Source organism: Elephas maximus, chromosome 6, assembly GCF_024166365.1.
Source record: "Elephas maximus indicus isolate mEleMax1 chromosome 6, mEleMax1 primary haplotype, whole genome shotgun sequence".
Taxonomy (NCBI): Eukaryota; Metazoa; Chordata; class Mammalia; order Proboscidea; family Elephantidae; genus Elephas; species Elephas maximus.
In genome coordinates, this window is record NC_064824.1 from 105,150,254 (window position 1) to 105,169,468 (window position 19,215).

At 38.9% G+C, this 19,215-nt stretch overlaps 1 protein-coding gene across 3 annotated transcripts in view; it reads left to right on the forward strand.

The window, feature by feature from the left end:
- The first annotated feature begins 234 nt into the window (after window positions 1-234).
- The window catches only part of ZDBF2 (zinc finger DBF-type containing 2), a 38,622-nt gene continuing 19,641 nt past the window's right edge, over window positions 235-19,215 (forward strand). Inside the window, exons 1-4 of one of the 3 annotated variants that reach the window (XM_049887962.1) lie at window positions 235-426; window positions 5,763-5,815; window positions 6,522-6,594; window positions 7,458-7,561. In XM_049887962.1, the coding sequence (XP_049743919.1) occupies window positions 7,502-7,561 (60 nt within the window). In that variant the 5' untranslated portion in view covers window positions 235-426; window positions 5,763-5,815; window positions 6,522-6,594; window positions 7,458-7,501. The remainder of the gene's footprint in view (window positions 427-5,762; window positions 5,816-6,521; window positions 6,595-7,457; window positions 7,562-19,215) is intronic. The other 2 variants (XM_049887964.1, XM_049887963.1) reach the window with 2 other exon arrangements.

Consider the following 19,215-nt stretch of genomic DNA (forward strand, 5'->3'; position numbering starts at 1 on the left):
GCAGTCACACGCTGCTTCTCCCCCTCTCGCCATACGTGGCCAGCTCTAAAGACGGCAGCGCCCAAAAAGGGCCTGGGGTCTCGCTGCCGCCTCTGAACTGGTATAGGAAGGAGGCGGCCTCACTCCTCCCCTCGTCCCCTACGGTGGCCCAGATGGAATCAGGGCGGTCTCTGAGGAGGTGAGCGCGGAGCTGATACGCAGGCGCGGAGCTGGGGCGGGGCTGAGACGCAGGGCTGGGGGCGGGCTGTGCTTGCCTCGCGCCCGGGGCTCCTTCCTCCCGAGGGACTCAAGAACAGCTCACCTGGCTCCTGCGGAGGCCTCGCAGGTCCTCGGCTTCTCCTCACCCCGAGTCCCGTTCTGCCCCTCCTGAGTGAGCGAGGCCGGCGTCTCCGGGCCGGGATCGAGGTGGCTGGGGCGTGGGAGGAGGTGGGGCACAGACTGCCTTGCGCTATGTCCAGGCCCCTGGGTAGGAGGGGCCCGCGAGGCCTTGGGCGGAGGTCTCCGGCATGTTGGATCGGGGCAGGGGTGGCCTACGGAGGTCGGGTTTAGGTAGGACTGTGTATTCGCAGGGAGTGGTCCAGGCACCTGTGCGGCCGAGGTCCGGAGCCACCTGTCCACATACCCCTTGCTTCGGTACCCTGCGTTCTTTCCAGCTACCCTTAGACATAGGCCCTTACCAGCCTCTGGAGATTAGTTTATTTCGGAATTGTTCGATTTTTGTTTGAATGATCGTTTTACTACCATCCTACGACGGATGCGCGACTGGTCAAATGACCGCGTCATTATTCCTTGCCGCTAGAAGGCCCTTCCAGCTCCTAAAATTATGCGACGCGGTGATTTTAGGTATCGCGCGGAACATACTGGTTCTCAAGAAACGAATGCCCCCCCGGCCCCCCGAAAAAAAATGGAAGTATCTTTCCTTTTTTTCCGATCGTATTATCTGAGGAAAAAACGAAACAAAACGCAAGAAAGCCTATAGCAATCACATCCTCAAAAGGAAATCACTATAAACAGTTCGGGGTATATCTCCCGTTCCTTAAAGAATGCATAGACGTTTACGTGTGTTTCTTGAATGGGGTATTTATGTAACTTGCTTTTTTCGCTTAATACATGCAGAGCTTTTTTTGTATCACTGTATAAAGATCTTTCTCACTGACAAAACGCTGGTGCCGCCTCAGATTGCACTGACCCAGAGCCTGGAAGGCAAGAATTTTCATGTCCACGTACCTGGGTTAAGAAACTTGTTACACGGTGGCCAGTATATTGAATAGAAATAAGCTGAAAATTCAGGGTAACAACGAGCTTCTATAAAATATTGTTTGCTCAATTTGATAATTTTTTTTCAACGCATTAGTGAATTGTAAAATCAGTGGGTTGTGACTAGCATTTTAAAACAATGAAATAAGAGTATAGAAAAAACCAAAATGCACTGTGTCGTGACAGTATTGTTTTGTGAAGCCTTTTTTTTTTTTTTTTTTTACCTTTGTGTGTGTGTGCGCGCGGGCGTGCTGGATTGCAGTATAAAACGTATCCCTGTGTTGTGCTAAATTGAAACTCACTAATCCGAGGTATTGTTGGCACACACCTCAGGATAGGAGCAGTGATGCAACTAAGATAAACATTGGTTTTACTGCTTTTTTGGAATATGTGGCTGTTTCTTATAGCAAATTAGATATCTAATTATTTGTTTTTGCCTAATATTAAAACAATTAGTATTCCTGAAAATATAGAAAAGCAGCATTTCGTTCAAGTTAAGAGGTTTAGGAGCATAAGCTGCTGATATTTATTTAGGGTGAAATTCCAGCTATTGCTTATTGTGTGTGATCTGGGCCAGTGCCTTTTCTTCCTAAATCTCAGTTTCCTGATTTGTGATGGGTGGCACAACTGATTAAGCACTTGACTACTAGCCGAGACGTTGAGGTTCTCACCGGGAAGACAGGCCTGGTGATCAGCTTCCAGAGGGTCACAGTCTTGAAAATCCTTTGCGGCACAGTTGTACTCTGCACACACGGGGTAGCCATGAGTTGGAATGTACGCGCCAGCAACAAACAACAACAACATAGCACCTACCTCATAAGACCGTTAGATTTCTAGATGAAATAACGCGTGTGAAGCTGTTGACATGGCACCTGACTCAGATTTGAAGTGTTAGCTAAGGAGCTCTGATGGTGCAATGGTTAAGCGTTCTGCTGCTAACCAAGAGGTCCGAGATTTGAACCCACCAGCAGCTGTGTGGGAGACCTGGGATCTGCACCCCTAAAGATTGATGTTTTGTTGTGTGTGCCATCTAGTGAATTCTGTCTCAGCAACACTATAGGACAGAGTAGAAATTCTGCGTAGGGTTTCCTAGGCTCTCATCTCTACCAGAGCAGATCACCAAGTCTTTTCCCCTGTGCAGCAGCTGGTGGGTACCAACTGCCAATCTTTTGGTTAGCAGCTGAGTGCTTAAGGGATCTTTCCATTAGCAGCCCAGAGCTTAGCCACTTCGCCACCAGGGCTCCTTTCCCATAAAGATTGCTTTGGTTTTGTGCTGTTGAGTTGATTCCAACTCATAGTGACACTCTAGGACAAAGTAGAACTGCTATGGTTTCCTAGGTGGTCATCTTTACAGGAGCAGATGGCAAGGTCTCCCCACCACACCCGACCATAGCAGTTGGTGGGTTCAAACCACTAACTTTTTGGTTAACAGCCCAGTACTTAACCATTTCACCACCAGGGCTCCATTCCCCATAAAGGTGGTTTTTGTTTTGCACTGTTGAGTCCATTCTGACTTATAGCAAGCCTGTGGGACAGAGTAGACCTGCCCCTTAAGGTTTTCTAGGCTGTCATCTTTATGGGAGGAGATCACCAAGTCTTACCCCCAACACCCCCTGCCAAGTTCAAACCACTCACCTTTTGGTTAAAAGCCTAGTGGTTAATCATTGTTCCACCAGAGCGCCCTCTATAAAGATTAAAAAAAAAAAAAAAAAAGCCCCCTGCCATCCTACAGCAGCTCGCAGGTTCAAACCATTGACCTTTTAGTTAACAACCAAGCATTTTAACCTCTGTGCCACAAGGGCTCCTCTCAAAGACTATAGCCTAGAAAACCTTATGGGGCGGTTCCACTCTGTCATATAGAATCACTATGAGTCAGAATTGACTGGAGGCAGGACACAACAACAATCAGTTGACCACATGCCCTTCTGTTGTCTTGTCTTATTTTCTGTTTAAGTTGGGCCCCTCTGGTCAGGTAATTGAAAAATGTTTTGCATGGGGATGTTGGATTTTGTCGGCTCTTATTTTGATGTCACAGTCAACTTGAAAAACACACACAGCTCTGAACTCATTTTGTCAGTGTTTTCACTGGTGTTTACCTCTGCAGCAGGTACACATCTCAGGTGTGCAAGTAATACTCCATAAAACAGAAAAAACACAATTTCTATTGAATTGGTTGTGCGGAAGTCAGACAGTTGAGAGATCTCTGTTCACTGCCCCAAGTTGGTTTATGCAATTGTAAATGTTACATAAACCAGTGAAGTTGTAGTTTGAATATGGTTTTTTTTTTTTTAAATAGCATTGCTATTTTTATGAAAAATAAGTGTTTTGGAAAAAAATCTTAAAAATCAGTAATAATGCTCTCAGTTTTGAAAATGCTTTTAAGTACTTGTTTTGCTTCAGAGACACCAACATGGAAACTTGCCGAGGATACGTTATGAATATGGTTTATGAACAAAACTGATCTGGAACTCTAGCAGACCTACCTATAAAAAGCCCCAACAAAACCAAACCATCAAACCCAACTTGACCTTAAGTCAAACATTCACATACATTTATATGTTTAAGTTAAAATACTAAATTTATGTGTATAAAAAGAGAAAAACCGTTGCCATTGAGTCATTTCCAACTCATGGTGACGATATAGGACACAGTAGAACTGCCCCATAGAGTTTCCAAGGAACACCTGGTAGATTCAAACTGCCGACCTTTTGGTTAGCAACCGTAGCTCTTAACCACTACACCACCAGGGTTTCTGTTACGTGTATGGGTATTTTTTAAATTATCCTGTTTCCTGACTCTAAAAAGTTAACTTACCAACCTTTGGTTCTTGTCAGGTAGGAGAGCTTCTATCTTTCACTGATAAAATGCAATATGATGCAATCATTAAACATGCTGTTTGGAATTATATATAATGACATATATTGGTGCTCATCATATGTGATTAAGTGAAAAAAGCAGGTTATAGAATAGAAAATACAGTACCATTCCATTTTTGTAAAAATATGTTTAGAACAAAGAAGAATATATAACATATTTACAGTGGGTAGTAGGATTATAGCAGATTTCATACTATTTTTCTTTATCTGTATTTTTATAATTGTACTATACAAGCATGTTTTACTTCCATAATAAAAGCCATTTTTAAAAGAAAAAGAGTATGTGTTTTCCTAATTTACAAACATAAATGAAATTTTAAGTTTTTCTTGACTCTTTGAATTTGTATGTTTTGGGTATTATCTAAATTCTAGGTATTGGTGTTCTGTAATCTAGAAATCGTAGTATCCTAGGAGATGGTACTGAGTAGTTCAACAACTATGATCTTTACTCTTTGAAGAGCTTCTTTGAGAAGAAAAGAACCTTATTTCAGAATTTTCTTCAAGCATTCTTTGAGAATATCTCTTTGCAAAAAAAATTCCACACTGCCTAAAATTATGGTCTAAATTATTTAGCCTTCTTTTAAATCTTACCATGTCAAAACTCAACCTACTCTGTGTTTTTTCTCCTTAAATTCTCAAATGAAACCTTAGATACAGTTGAACTTGTCAGATTGCTATCTCCAAATTACCTCGCCTTTTCTTTTTTTTTGTATCTTTGTACCATTGCTTGTTTGTTACTTGTAATACCTCTTCCTGGTCTTTTTGTAATCAAATCCTACCCGTCTTCCAGTTAAAAAACCATATCCACTGTGACATCCCTGGCAATCCCAGCTAAAACTAAACTTTGCAATTGAACCCATTAGCGTATATTTGTACTTAGACGTTTCTCAAACACCACCTGGTACTGTAACTTGCATTAATTTCCCAATCACATTTTAAACTTAAAAAAATTGTCTTATAGTTCTCTGTATCCATTAAAGCTCCAAGCATGGAACTCTGCACAGGATAGGTGTGTAATAGGTATCCCTTGATTTTACGGTGGTATCACTGGCTGTTTTGAATCCAAGTGCTCGAATTTTTTGTTAACCAATGATCCTGGATAAGGGTCAACATTTTGCTCACAATAATGTGGAGGGGTAAAAAATTGATATTTCAGTTATTCAGTGGACAAAAATGTCCATTGATAACAATTGACAATATTTTTCACAAAAACTAACGTGGTAGCTAAGAGTTGGGTGGTTAGTCTAGGATCCAAACTTAATTTCATATATGTATGTCTTTTAAAAGCTTTTCATGATGCTTATTTTGTGGTTGATAGCATTTTTGCTTCTTGACCTTACCAGAGGCACAGTTGCTGCTTATATTGTTTTATAGCTACAGATTTGAAGTGTTTGATGGTGGGTTAGATGGGCCATCCGTCTATTTGCTCCAGAGTATTTTAGGAGGTCATGTGGGATTCAGCGTCAAAGCATGTAAAGTTGTTTGTGTTCAAAAGTTAATACTTTTTCTATTATTGGAAACATTACATCACTTTTCTAACAAATACGACATGGGGTACTTATTCAGCGAATGGTAGATGTTTATGGGGGGGGCTTATCTTCTTTTTAAATTGTTTATTTTAATTTACAGAAGTTTCCCAGGACTAATCTCGCTGATGAAATACCTACCTTTTTCTGCAGAAGGTAAATTACTTAAAAAAAATATCAGTTACCAGTCGAATTTGGAGTTTGCTTAAGAAGACCCATTTAGCCATGCAAAATAATATAATCTTAAAGACTTAAAATATTATTCCTTTAATAAGAATTTTATTAAAATAGATAAAAATGATGGCATATTATTGCATCAACCCATATCAGAATCACCTTGTAGTATTTTAAATAAAGATAGTATTTACGTGCCTGCCCTCCTCTCAAGGGATTTTGATTCAGTAAGTTTCAGGTGGGATTCTAGCATGTAAATTTTTAAAAATGCCAACAGGTGCTTCTGATTCATTGCCGCTTACTGTCATTATGGATTTATATGACACTAGAGGTTATGGAAATGACAGGTGAAAATGCCATGGGAGTTAAAGGCCATAAAAGTTAAAGATTAAAAAAAAATTTAAGGTATTTAAGTGTGTGTGTTTTGTGGTGATAGACGCGTACTTGATTTTGCCTTTGATTCAATGAATGTTTTAATTACATTTGCAATAAAGCACTAAAATGTCATTTTATGATTTTCAAAGTTGAGGTTTAAGCTCTAGGGTTCTCGTAGCCTGCAAATAGTCATATGTACAAATATAACTTAAAGCTGTTTCATTTTGTTGCTTCATTTTAATATATGAAATAAATTAATGGGAAAAGAAGACACATTTTAAGTAAATAATTTATTATATGTTCTTTATTTTAGAGGCTGGTTTTAGTGATTTATTTTCCTTGTAAATGTGAGAAATCAGAATCAAAGTTTCCTCAAAAAGTAAAAGGTAAGTGAATGTTATGCTAGCATTTTGGCTTAAAGAAGCTTTTCTGTTCTCATGTTATTGGTTTTAATGCTGTGATTTCGTTTTTTTGGTCAGTGGGTTTAATTAACAATTATGCTCTTCAGTTGCAGAGTAATAATCTTATACAGGAAAACGCAGGAATGCTCCACACTATAGAATCTTTGTTACATATTTTCCAGCAGACAAGAATTCACCACTGGTGGTGGGGGGAAATTCTCTGCTTACCTGGTTTATATAATTGTCAGAAGAGAAATGTCTGTGTTTCAGAATTTAAATTAGCTATTATCGCAATCATTAGCAACTTTGTTGGATACATTGTTTCAAAATCTGCCTCTTTGTAAACTAAGCAGAAACTGCCATGACACGGTCAGAGGTTATATGTGACATTGCTGAATGAAATAATTTGAGTCGGCATTGACTTGATGACAGTGGTTTGGTATAGAAATATGATGGAAAAATGAATGAGCCCCGTTATAGTAAATATATTACAATAATACCTTAGAAATTATAATTTGCCTTTAAAAATTGAGTACTGTATTCTTCAATACTGAATCAGTTCCTAATAATTCTAATAAGTTCAGAGAATTGATTAAAAATTTAATCATCTAGGCTTTAAATGTTGGCAACAAAGTACTCTTTCAAATGATGCTTACCTCTTATCTCTCTCTACTGCAGGCTCACTGATTTGATAGCTCATGACAGCCTTGTCTTGTATTTTATACCGAAGTATTAGTAATAGGATTGGGTAGTGCTCATGAATGAATTTCTGTCTCTTATATTATCATAGTTATTTTCCTCATGGTAGTAAGGAATTATTGTGATTTTGGCATTTTTCTTTTTTTCAGTTTGAGTATTCAAGGATATAACCACTTGACTTTGGTTATTTAATATGCAGAGTGGACAAGGATATTGCAGCTATTGCCGCGTGCTCTATAATAACCTGGAACAGGTGAGAGATTGCTATTAATATGGTAGTGCCTCTCAGGACTTAGCTATGATTTTCTCCTCTTTTATAATCTATTAAATTCATTTATGCATTCATTGAACAGATCATATTGAGAATCTACTAGTGGCCAGATCTTGTTTAAGACCCTAGGGGATACAACTGTAATGAAACCAAGTCCCTTTTTTTCAGAGGGTGAACATTCCAGTGGAGTAAGACAGAAATAATCACATACATTTAGTATATAATATGTCAGATTGTAATAAGTGCTGTGAAGAAAATAAAATTGGGAACAACAACAACAAAACAAGCCCCATTGCTGTTGAGTTGATTATCTGACTCATAGCGACCCTATAGGACAGAATAGAACTGCCCCATAGGGTTTCCAAGGAACAGCTGGTGGATTCGACAGACAACCTCTTGTTAGCAGCCATCCTCTTAACCATTGCACCACCAGGGCTCCAAAATAGGTAAGGGAGTCCTATTTTAGGTAGGGTGGCCAGGTAAGGCCTCTTTAAGGAAGTGGCATTTGAGATTTGAATAAAGTATGAGGGCCATCATTGCAGATATCTGGGGAAGTTTCTAGGTAGAGCACAGATACCCTGAGGCAGAAGGGCCATTGGCATGCTACCTGAAAGTCAGGAGGCCAGTGTAGCGGCTGTGGAGTTGGGACATGGGTGTTAAGTAATAAGGGAAGAATTCAGAGAAGTAGACTATGTAAAACATTGTGGATTAAGGTAAGGACTTTAAATTTTATTCCAAGTGATATGGGAAGCCATTTGAGATTTTTGAGAAGTAAATTTATCCAACTTATATTTTAAAAGCACCATCTGACAGGCGAAAGGTTGTATGAAGAAACTTTTTAATTAATTTTTTATTGATATATAGTTCATATCATAAACTTCACCCTTTAAAAGTGTATAATTCCGCGATTTTTAGTATATTCACAAAATGGTGCAGCCATCACCACTAATTCCAGAATATTTTAATATCCCAAGAAGAAACCCCAGTTCCATTAGCAGTCACTCCACATTCTTTCTGCCCTCAGCCCCTGGCAACTACTAATCTACTTTCTGTCTTTATGGATTTGCCTGTTCTGGACTTTCATGTAAATGGAATCATATACTACTTGACCTTTTTTGTCAGACTGCTTTAATTTGTCTTAGTGTTTTCAAGCTTCATTCATGTCGTAGCGTTCCTTTTTATGGCTTAATACTACTGTAGTTTTGTGGATGTACCACATTTTGTTTATCCATTCAAAAACTCATAGACATCAGGCTTGTTTCTACTTTTTGGCTATTCTGAGTGATGTTCCTAAGAACATTCATGTACAAGTTTTTGTATGAGCATATGTTTTCAGTTCTCTTGGTTATAGAACTAGGAATGGAATTGCTGGGTCATATGGTAACTATGTTTAACTTTTTTTTGAGAAATTGCCAGATTGTTTTCCAAGGTGGCTGTACCATTTTATATTCCCACCAGCAATGTGGGTATGAGGTTCCAATTTCTCCGCATCCTTGCAAACACTTGTTAACTGCCTTTTTGATTATAGCTGTTCTGGTAGGTATGAAGTAGTCTCGTTGTGTTTTTGATTTGCATATCCCTAATGACATTATTTGTTTTAATGACACTGAGTATCTTTTCATCTGCTTACTGTCCATTTGTATGTCATCTTTGGAGAAATGCCTATTCAACTTCTTTGTGCATTTTTAAATTGGATTGTCTTTTTATTGCCGAGTCATAAGGGTTCTTCATGTATTCTTGATACTATACCCTTATGAGATATATGATTTGCTAATATTTTCTTCCATTCCATGGTAGTTTCCTTTGCAGCATAAAAGTTTTTCATTTTATGTATTCCAATTTAAATATTTTTTTCTGTTGTTGTTTGTGCTTCTGGTTTCATATTTAAGAAACCACTGCCTAATCCAAGGTCACGAACGTTTATGCCTATGTTTTCTTCTAAGAGTTTTATACTTTTAGTTCTTTGATCCATTTTAATTTTTGTATATGGCGTCAGATAGGAGCCCAACTTCATTCTTTTGCTTGTGGCTATCCAATTGTCCCAGGAGCATTTGTTGAAAAGACTATTTGTTCCATATTGAGTTGTCTTGACATCCTTGTTGAAATACAATTTACCATAAATGTAAAGGTTTATTTTTGAACTCTCAATTCTGTTTCATTGTCCAACATATATATATCTATTCTATGCCAGTACCATACTGCCTTGTTTACCGTAGCTTTATAATAAGTTTTGATATCAAGAATATTGAGTCGTCTAACTTTGTTCTTTTTCAATGTTGTTTTGGCTATTCTGGGTCCCTTGCATTTCCATATAAATTTTAGGATCAAATTGTTAATTTTTGTAAAGGCAGCTGGAATTTCGGTAGGGATTGCATTCAATCTGTTGATCAATTTGGGGAGTATTGCTGTTTTAACAATAGTTAAGTCTTCTAATCCATGAATAGAGAATGTGATTTCATTTATTTAGATCTTTAATTTTTTCATCTATGTGTATCGTTTTCAGTGTACAAATCTTGCACTTCTTTTGTTAAATTTATTCTTAAATATTTTTTCTGATGCTTTTGTAAATAGAATTATTTTAATTTTATTTTTGTATTGAACATTGCTAGCATATAGAACTACCACTGATTTTTGTGTACTGATCTGCAGTCTTGCTGAGCTCGTTTATTAGCTCTAACTTAACTCTGATTATTAGCTCTGGTAGTTTGTGTGTGTGTGTACTCCATAGGATTTTCTATATGCTAGATCATGTCATCTGCAAATAGAAAAAGTTTTACTTCTTTCTTTCCAATCTATATGCCTTTCATCTTATTTATTTTATTGTGCTTTAGGTAAAAGCTTACAGAGCAAATTAGTTTCTTATTAAACAATTAATACACAATTTTTTTTGTGTGACATTGGTTGCCAGCCCTGTGATGTGTGAACATATTCCCCTTCTCAACCTCGGGTTCCCCATTTCCATTTGCCCAGTGTTCCTGTTCCCGCCTGCCTTTTTATCTTTGCATTTGGGCTGGTGTGCCCATTTAGCCTCATACACATTGTTGGACTATGTGTGTTACTGTTTTGTAGGGCGTGTCTAATCTTTGGCTGAAGGGTGAACATCAATACTGAGTTTAAAAGGGTGTCCAGGGGCCATACTCTGAGGGTTTCTCCAGTCTCAGACCAATAGGTCTGGTCTTCCATGCATTTGAATTTTGTTCTACATTTTTCTCCCACTCTGTCTGGGACCCTCTATTGTGATTCTTGTCAGAACAGTTGTTGGTGGTAGCTGGGCACCATCTAGTTGCTCTGGACTCTGTCTGGTGGAGTCTGTGGTAATTGTGGTCCATTAGTCCTTTGGACTAATGGATGCCTTTTACATCTTTTTCTTGCCTAATTACTCTGGCTAGAACCTCCGGTACAATCTTGAATAGCAGTGGCAAGTGCGGACATTCTTGTCTTATTCCTGATCCTAGGGGAAGCTTTCAGTCTTTCCGTTAAGTATGTCATCTGTGAGTTTTTCATAGATGCCCTTCATCAGGTTGAAGAAGTTCCCTTCTGTTCCTACTTTGTTGAATCATGAAAGGGTGTTGGATTTACTCAAGTGCTTTTCTACATCTAGTAGACAATTGTGTATTTTTCCCTTTATTCTCGTTACTAGTATATTACATTAGTTGCTTTTCCCAAATGATAAGCCAGTCTTGCATTCCTGGGATAAATCCCCTTGGTCATGGTGTATAATCCTTCTTATATGTTGGATTCAGTTTGCTAGTATTTTGTTAAGAATTTTTACATCTGTATTCATAAAGGATATTGGTGTATGGCTTTATATTCTTGTGATATCATTGTTTGGATGTTGGCCTCATAGAATGAGTTGAATAGTGTTTTCTTTAATTTTTTGTGTGAAGGATTATGTATAGAGATTTTGAAAGAAGTATTCATGTTCATAGTAGCTGCAGTTTTATGACCAGGACTGTTAATTTACAAGGATCTTGAGTTTTTCTCCTGGGTTTAAACTATGGAATTGTATCATAGGTGAAGTATTAATGTAATGAAGTTCTGGTTCTGTTACTGCTAAACTTCTACATCTGAGATGCTATCTCAGACAAGCTCATAATATGTAAAAATTCTGTGTTGTGTCATTTGTTTTCTGTAATTACCTACTAGTAATAACTTAAAAATAAATACTAAGGAAAATATTGTGATTTCCATCCCTCTTTCCTCTTTAAAAGAAATAATTTTTAATGTTAATCATAAATATGAGGAGGCAGATAATAAATCTCAAGACTTTAATATTTCTCCATGATTGTAAATGATATCATCAGTTGACTGGAAGATTATTTGTTGAACCTTTGATAATGATAAACTGTGTTAATTCATTAACTATGAGCTCTGTCCAACAAGCATTTAGTGTAATATTTTCCCCCCTAAGGTTTAAAATAATAACTTTTATACATTTGGATGCACCAGCACTAAACTGACATTTAAAAAGACTAGACTTATACTGACAGACAAGGTAATTTGTACCAACTGCGTAGGCTGGAACGTGTATATATATGTTCAAAGAACTCGGAGAGCTACTGAGGCAATTAAGTATGGAGCCCAGATCTGGCTGAGTAGTCAAAAGAAACAATGGAAGCCAACAGAAAGAAAAATAACTTCCAACCTAGAATTCTATACTCAATATCTGTTTTAAAAATCAAGGTAAAATAAACACAACATTTTCAGACAATAATGATCCTCTCTAAAGGAAATACTTAAAAGAGTTCTTTAGGCATAAATGAATAATTTCTTTTATAAGGATCATCACAAAGCTGGTTCCTATGAGGCGGAGGTTAAAGATGTCCCAAATATCTAAAATTCCCAAGCTGCTGTACCACTCTATCATCTCTAACATCAACTACTCCCTCTCTCCATACTCTCTCTCCTGTCTTTGGGTTCCCTAATTCACTGCAGAGTCTCAGAGAACTCATAAACTGTATGAAGGAAATGGCTCACGTGGTTGTGGAGGCTGGCAAGTCCCAAATTCATGGGTCAGGCATAAGCTTCTCCCTGGCCCTCAGCTTTCTCGCTTTGTGGGCCACAAAACCTACTGCGTGGTCTCTCTGTCCAGTGTCTCCTTCCGTGGTGGCGGCGGGCTCTCCTCTGTGCTCTGGAATTAGCTCTCTTTTAAGACAAAACTGACCAGTTCCCTTGGTGGGCCACAATTGTTTGCACATCCCCGCCTAATCCCCTGAGTGGGGGTTACAATACTATGGCAAGGAAGTCCGTACTAAGTAATTCGTCACACTGCAGGCCACCTCCTGGCTTTTCTAGTCATGGTCCTTTCATATTTGGAGGATAACATCCCCCTCTCAATCATTTTACTAGTCCAAAACAGTCCTTAACAATTAGCCCTTCAACAGGCCAAAGAGTTCAAAGGGTAAGTTTACTCAGGTACCAGCCATTCAGGCCTGCTGTGGGTTTCCATCAGATCTGGTCAGGTTTTCAAAAGTCATCTCGTCTTCCTCCTTTCTGGCTTCTGACAAAATTCCACTGAGAGATTATTCCCTTGCTCTGAGTCTCGAAGTATCAGCATAATGTTAGGCTTCTCTTGCTGCATAACCTATTTATTCATTCCTTTACCTTCAGCTATTATTCCTCCTTCCCTCCATTTGTCATTTATTTTTACCCAAACTGCTGTGCTAGTTCAGCTTGCTCGTAGCAAGACCAGTCTGGTAAGTGTTTCCCCCTCAGCCCACTTCCATAGGTACAACACTAGTGGCAACATTACGTGAGTTACCCACTTAGAAGGGGCTCCCTTGATTACCATATCTACCGTGACCTATGTAATGGGCATACTCATTGGATGAATATCATGATCAACATAAAGCCATGACAGCATGGCTTGCATAAGCAGCGCATCAGCTGTGGCCTCTGAAGTGTTCCTTTGGGTATTTAGGGGGAGGGGAGAGGCAGTTTCCCTTCTCAGGGTAAACAGATCTCACCACAGATTTTATCCAGTCTGTCAGACTGGCTGTCCCCTCTGGGTTAACCTGCTGTGTAAATGGATCTTGTATCATCATTCGTGACCATTGCATAGTGAGTTGTGGGTCTTGCCTCAACACAAATATCCTCTTCCATGCTACAGCATTCAAAACTAAGGACGTTGCCCCTAAATTAGTCACTCTCAAAATCCAGTTTAGCAACCATTCCTCAGGAAGCTGACGATACCGATCTACAAAGTGAAGCAACTCCTTACCCTGTACCCCCTGGTTTCTACAGTTTCTTAGTTTTGCCCGTTTCCTCCCCAGACTACCTTTTTGGTGGCCAACATAGGGGAACTGCTGTCTTAATTTTTCTTTTCTGGGTCAGCCCTGAGAGTAGGGGGTTGTGCCCTAACTGGCTTGGTTCAGTGCTAAAATCAGCCCCTACATTCTTTTTTCCTGCCATTGCAGCTATTATGGATAACAGAAACCAAGGAATTGTATGTCTGGCCTTTTATCACTTTATTTCCATATGTATCCAATTAACCAATTCCTCAGGAGTTAGAGCCACCTTTCCTAAATCCCATGAATAGTCTTTGCTTTGGGTAACTGGTTGCAGCATAACAACTGCTTCAATCCACAGGTGTTTTTAATCCCGTCCAGAAACCAAAGGTTTCTCATCCTCCTGTTTATCCCCTTTTTCCCAAAACCACATATTTCAGTGAGTCTGGGCCATTGCAGTGAAACCCATCATTCAGACATCAACTAAATGAATAATTTCTTTTATAAGGATCAGCACAAAGCTGGTTCCTATGAGGTGGAGGTTAAAGATGTCCCAAGTGTTCAACTTTTCCAGGCTGCCGTACCATGCCATCATCTCTAACATCAGCTACTTCCTCTCCCCTCAGTACTCTCCCTCCTGTCTTTGGGCTCCCCAACTCACTGCAGTGTCTCACAGAACTAACGAACCCATGACCCATATAAAGGAAATGGCTCACGCAGTTGTGGAGGCTGGCGGGTCCCAAATTCGTGGGTCAGGTGTAGGATTCTCCTTGGCCCGCAGTCCCTGCCCAAAGGCACTCAGCTTTCTCGCTTAGTAGGCCTGAAAGCCCACTGCACTGTCTCTTGTGGGTCTCTCCAGCCAGTCCCTCTTCTCTGCTCTGGAATTGGCTCTCTTTTAAGGCAAAACTCCCACCCAGGTGATTGGGCGGGGCTGTGCAAACAAGACAATTATAGTCCTGGATGGGAGTTAAAAGACCATGATGAGAAAGGCTATACTAAGTAATTTATCACACCACAAGGCAGAAGGAAAATGATCTCAGATGGAAGCTATAGATACAGGAAGGAATGAAGAGCAATGGAAAGGGTAAATACGTAGGCATTGTAAATGAATGATATTTTGTGAGATTAACAACACTGGCATACAAATTGGGAGGGGATTAAATGGAGTTAGTTCCTAAGGAGTTGGCATTATTCAAGAAGACAGTAAAAATTACGAGTATCATTAGACGTTAATAGGTCAGGATTGCTTTGTTGTAATCTCTTACCACTTAATAGACTCAGAAGAGAATCTGTAGCTGATTACCAAGTTTATAAACAAAGAAACAAAAACCAAACTAGTTTCAGTCAAGTTTATGAAGAGGAGAAAAATGGAAAAATAAGAAACAATCCACAGAAGACAAGACAGAAGAGAAAAAAGAATATTGTATAGGCAAGAATAATAAAAACAAAGATTTAGTAATAAAGATTTAGTAATAATTACAGATATAAATCCAAATGTATCAGTAATATAGTAAGTGAAATAGACTTGATGTCTTAATTACAGCTATATTTAGCATTTTATCAGAGGCTCTAGCCACTGAAATAAGGAAGGAAAAAGATATAAAAATGATAAAGATTAGATGAAGAGAAATAAAACTGTCATAATTTATATATGGTTGTAGACATAGGAAGTTCTAAAAGATACCGAGATAAATTGTCAAAATTAATAAATGAGTTTAAAAAAGGCTTTTTGAAGAAGAGAAGTGGGAGGCCTCACTCTGCCTGATTTTAGAACATATTATACAGCCACAGTAGTCAAAACAGCCTGGTACTGGTACAACAACAGGCACATAGACCAATGGAACAGAATTGAGAACTCAGATATAAATCCATCCACATATGAGCAGCTGATATTTGACAAAGGCCCAGTGTCAGTTAATTGGGGAAAAGATAGTCTTTTTCACAAATGGTGCTGGCATAACTGGACATCCATTTGCAAAAAAATGAAACAGGTCCCATACCTCACACCATGCACAAAAACTAACTCCAAATGGATCAAAGACCTAAACATAAAGACTAAAACGATAAAGATCATGGAAGAAAAAATAGGGACAACCTTAGGAGCCCTAATACAAGGCATAAACAGAATACAAAACATTACCAAAAATGACGAAGAGAAACCAGATAACTGGGAGCTCCTAAAAATCAAACACCTATGCTCATCTAAGGACTTCACCAAAAGAGTAAAAAGACCCCCTACAGATTGGGAAAAAATTTTCAGCTATACATCTCCGACCAGCGCCTGATCTCTAAAATCTATATGATTCTGTGAAAACTCAACCACAAAAAGACAAACAACCCAATCAAGAAGTGGGCAAAGGATATGAACACACACTTCACTAAAGAAGATATTCAGGCAGCTAACAGATACATGAGAAAATGCTCTCGCTCATTAGCCAGTAGAGAAATGCAAATTAAAACTACGATGAGATTCCATCTCACTCCAACACAAGGCTGGCATTAATCCAAAAAACCCAAAATAATAAATGTTGGAGAGGCTGCGGAGAGATTGGAACTCTTACACACTGCTGGTGGGAATGTCAAATGGTACAACCACTTTGGAAATCTATCTGGGGTTTTCTTGAAAAGTTAGAAGTAGAACTACCATACAACCCAGAAATTCCACTCCTCAGAATATACCCTAGAGAAATAAGAGCCTTTACATGAACAGATATGTGCACATCCATGTTTATTGCAGCTCTGTTTACAATAGCAAAAAGCTGGAAGCAACCAAGGTATCCATCAATAGATGAATGGTTAAGTAAATTATGGTATATTAACACAGTGGAATACTATGCATCGATAAAGAACAGTGACGAATCTGTGAAACATTTCATAACATGGAGGAACCTGGAAGGCATTATGCTGAGTGAAATTAGTCAGAGGCAAAAGGACAAATATTGTATAAGACCACTATTATAAGATCTTAAGAAATAGTATAAACTGAGAAGAACACATTCTTTTGCGGTTACGAGAAGGGGGAGGGAGGGAGGGTGCAAAAGGGTTATTTACCGATTAGTTAGTAGATAAGAACTACTTTAGGTGAAGGGAAGGGCAGTACTTAATACAGGGAAGGTCAGCTCAACTGGATTGGACCAAGAGCAAAGAAGTTTCCAGGATAAACTGAATGCTTCGAAGGTCAGCGGAGCAAGGGCGGGGGTTTGGGGACTATGGCTTAAGGGGACTTCTAAGTCAATTGGCAAAATAAATTCTATGAAAACATTCTGCATCCTACTTTGAAGTGTGGCGTCTGGGGTCTTAAATGCTAACAAGCAGCCATCTAAGATGCATCAATTGGTCTCAACCCACCTGGATCAAAGGAGAATGAAGAACACCAAGGTCACAGGACAACTATGAGCCCAAGAGATAGAAAGGGCCACATGAACTAAAGACTTACATCATCCTGAGACCAGAGGAACTAGATGGTGCCCAGCCACAACCGACGACTGCCCTGACAGGGAGCACAACAGAGAACCCCTGAGGGAGCAGGAGAACAGTGGGATGCATACCCCAAATTCTCATAAAAAGACCAGACTTAATGGTCTGACTGAGACTAGAAGAATCCCTGCGGTCATGGTCCCCAAACCTTCTGTTGGTCCAGGACAGGAACCATTCCGGAAGACAACTCATCAGACATAGAAGGGACTGGACAATGGGTTGGAGAGAGATGCTGATGAAGAGTGAGCTACTTGTATCAGGTGGACACTTGAGACTGTGTTGGCATCTCCTGTCTGGAGGGGAGATGGGAGGGTAGATAGTGTTAGAAACTGGCAAAACCATCATGGAAGGAGAGAGCGGGCTGACTCGTTAGGGGGAGAAAAAGTGGGAGTATGTAGTAAGGTGTATATAAGCTTATATGTGACTGACTTGATTTGTAAACTTTCACTTAAAGCACAATAAAAATTATTTTTAAAAAAAGGCTTTTTGGTCAATATAAAAATTAATTATAATTTTATATACAAATACTATACAGAAAATGAGATTTAAAAAATATATTTAAAAAATATGTAATTTACAACAGTATTAAAGAACATCAAATCCTAAGGAATAAGTATAAAAAGATGTATAAGATCTTTATACAGAAAACTATAAGCATTGAGAGAAATTTAAAAGAAAAACTAAATAAAGGGTGACACCCCCTGGGTGGTGCAAAGGGCTAAGCACTTGGCTACTAAACGCAAGGTTGTCAGTTTAAACCTACCCAGCAGTGCTGTGAAAGAAAGGCTTTGCCATCTGCTTCTGTAAAGATTACAGCCAAAAAAACCCTTTGGAGCAGTTCTGCTGTATTACACATGGGGTTGTCATGAGCCGGAATCAACTCTGTGGCAGCTAGCAACAATGTGTGCATGAATGGAATACCACTGTGTTTGGCATGATGGGTGCTTAATAGATACTAGACTTCTTTCCCATCTTTTTTGCTAATCTGTATGTAAAATGATAGTAGTAAAGCCAATATGCAATTGTTTGGAGACCAAAGTATATTGGTGGCGGGGGGCGGTGGGGTGGGAGGAAGGGATGGGGGCAGTCATTGGATAGGGGACACAGTTTCTGTAAGGGTAATGAAAAAGCTTAGAAACAGTACTGGTGATGGTTGAACAAGATGTTGAACATAATTAATTTCACTAAATTGTACATGTGGAGAATATTGAAATGGCAAATATTTTGTTACACCTTTACCAAAATCAAAAAAAAAAAAAAAAAGGCAGAATCCTAAGTATGGACAGAATTTTAAAACAGAAAGATGTAGTGTATTCCTATATTCTGTTTAAATCAGGATTTTTAATCTTTGGAGGAAAATGATGGCTTTTGTGAATTAATCTTTGACCTCTTTTAATACAGGCATCAAATGTTGCTCTTTTAATAGCGTTGTTATAAAAATATGTGTTCATTGAAAAATACAAGAATGTATATACATATATGTTATGGGTTGAATTGTGTTCCCTAAAAATGTGTTGTAAATCCTTACCTCTATGTCTGTGGTTATCATCCCATTTGGGAATGGATTGTCTTTGTTATGTTAATGAGACAGGATTAGTGTAGGGTGTGTTGTGTTAAGAGCTGTCAGGTCATTTCCAACTCATAGAGACTCTATGTACAACAGAAGAAAAAACTCCCCGGGCCTGCGCCGTCCTCACAATCGTTGTTATGCTTGAGTCTGTTGTTGCAGCCACTGTGTCAGTCTATCTCATTGAGGGTCTTCCTCTTTTTCGGTGACCCTCTACTTTACCTAGCCTGATGTTCTTTTCCAGGGACTGATCCCTCCTGATAACATGTACAAAGTATGTGAGATGAAGTCTTGCTGTCCCTGCTTCTAATGAGCATTCTGGCTATACTTCTTCCCAAGACAGATTTGTTTGTTCTTTTGGCAAT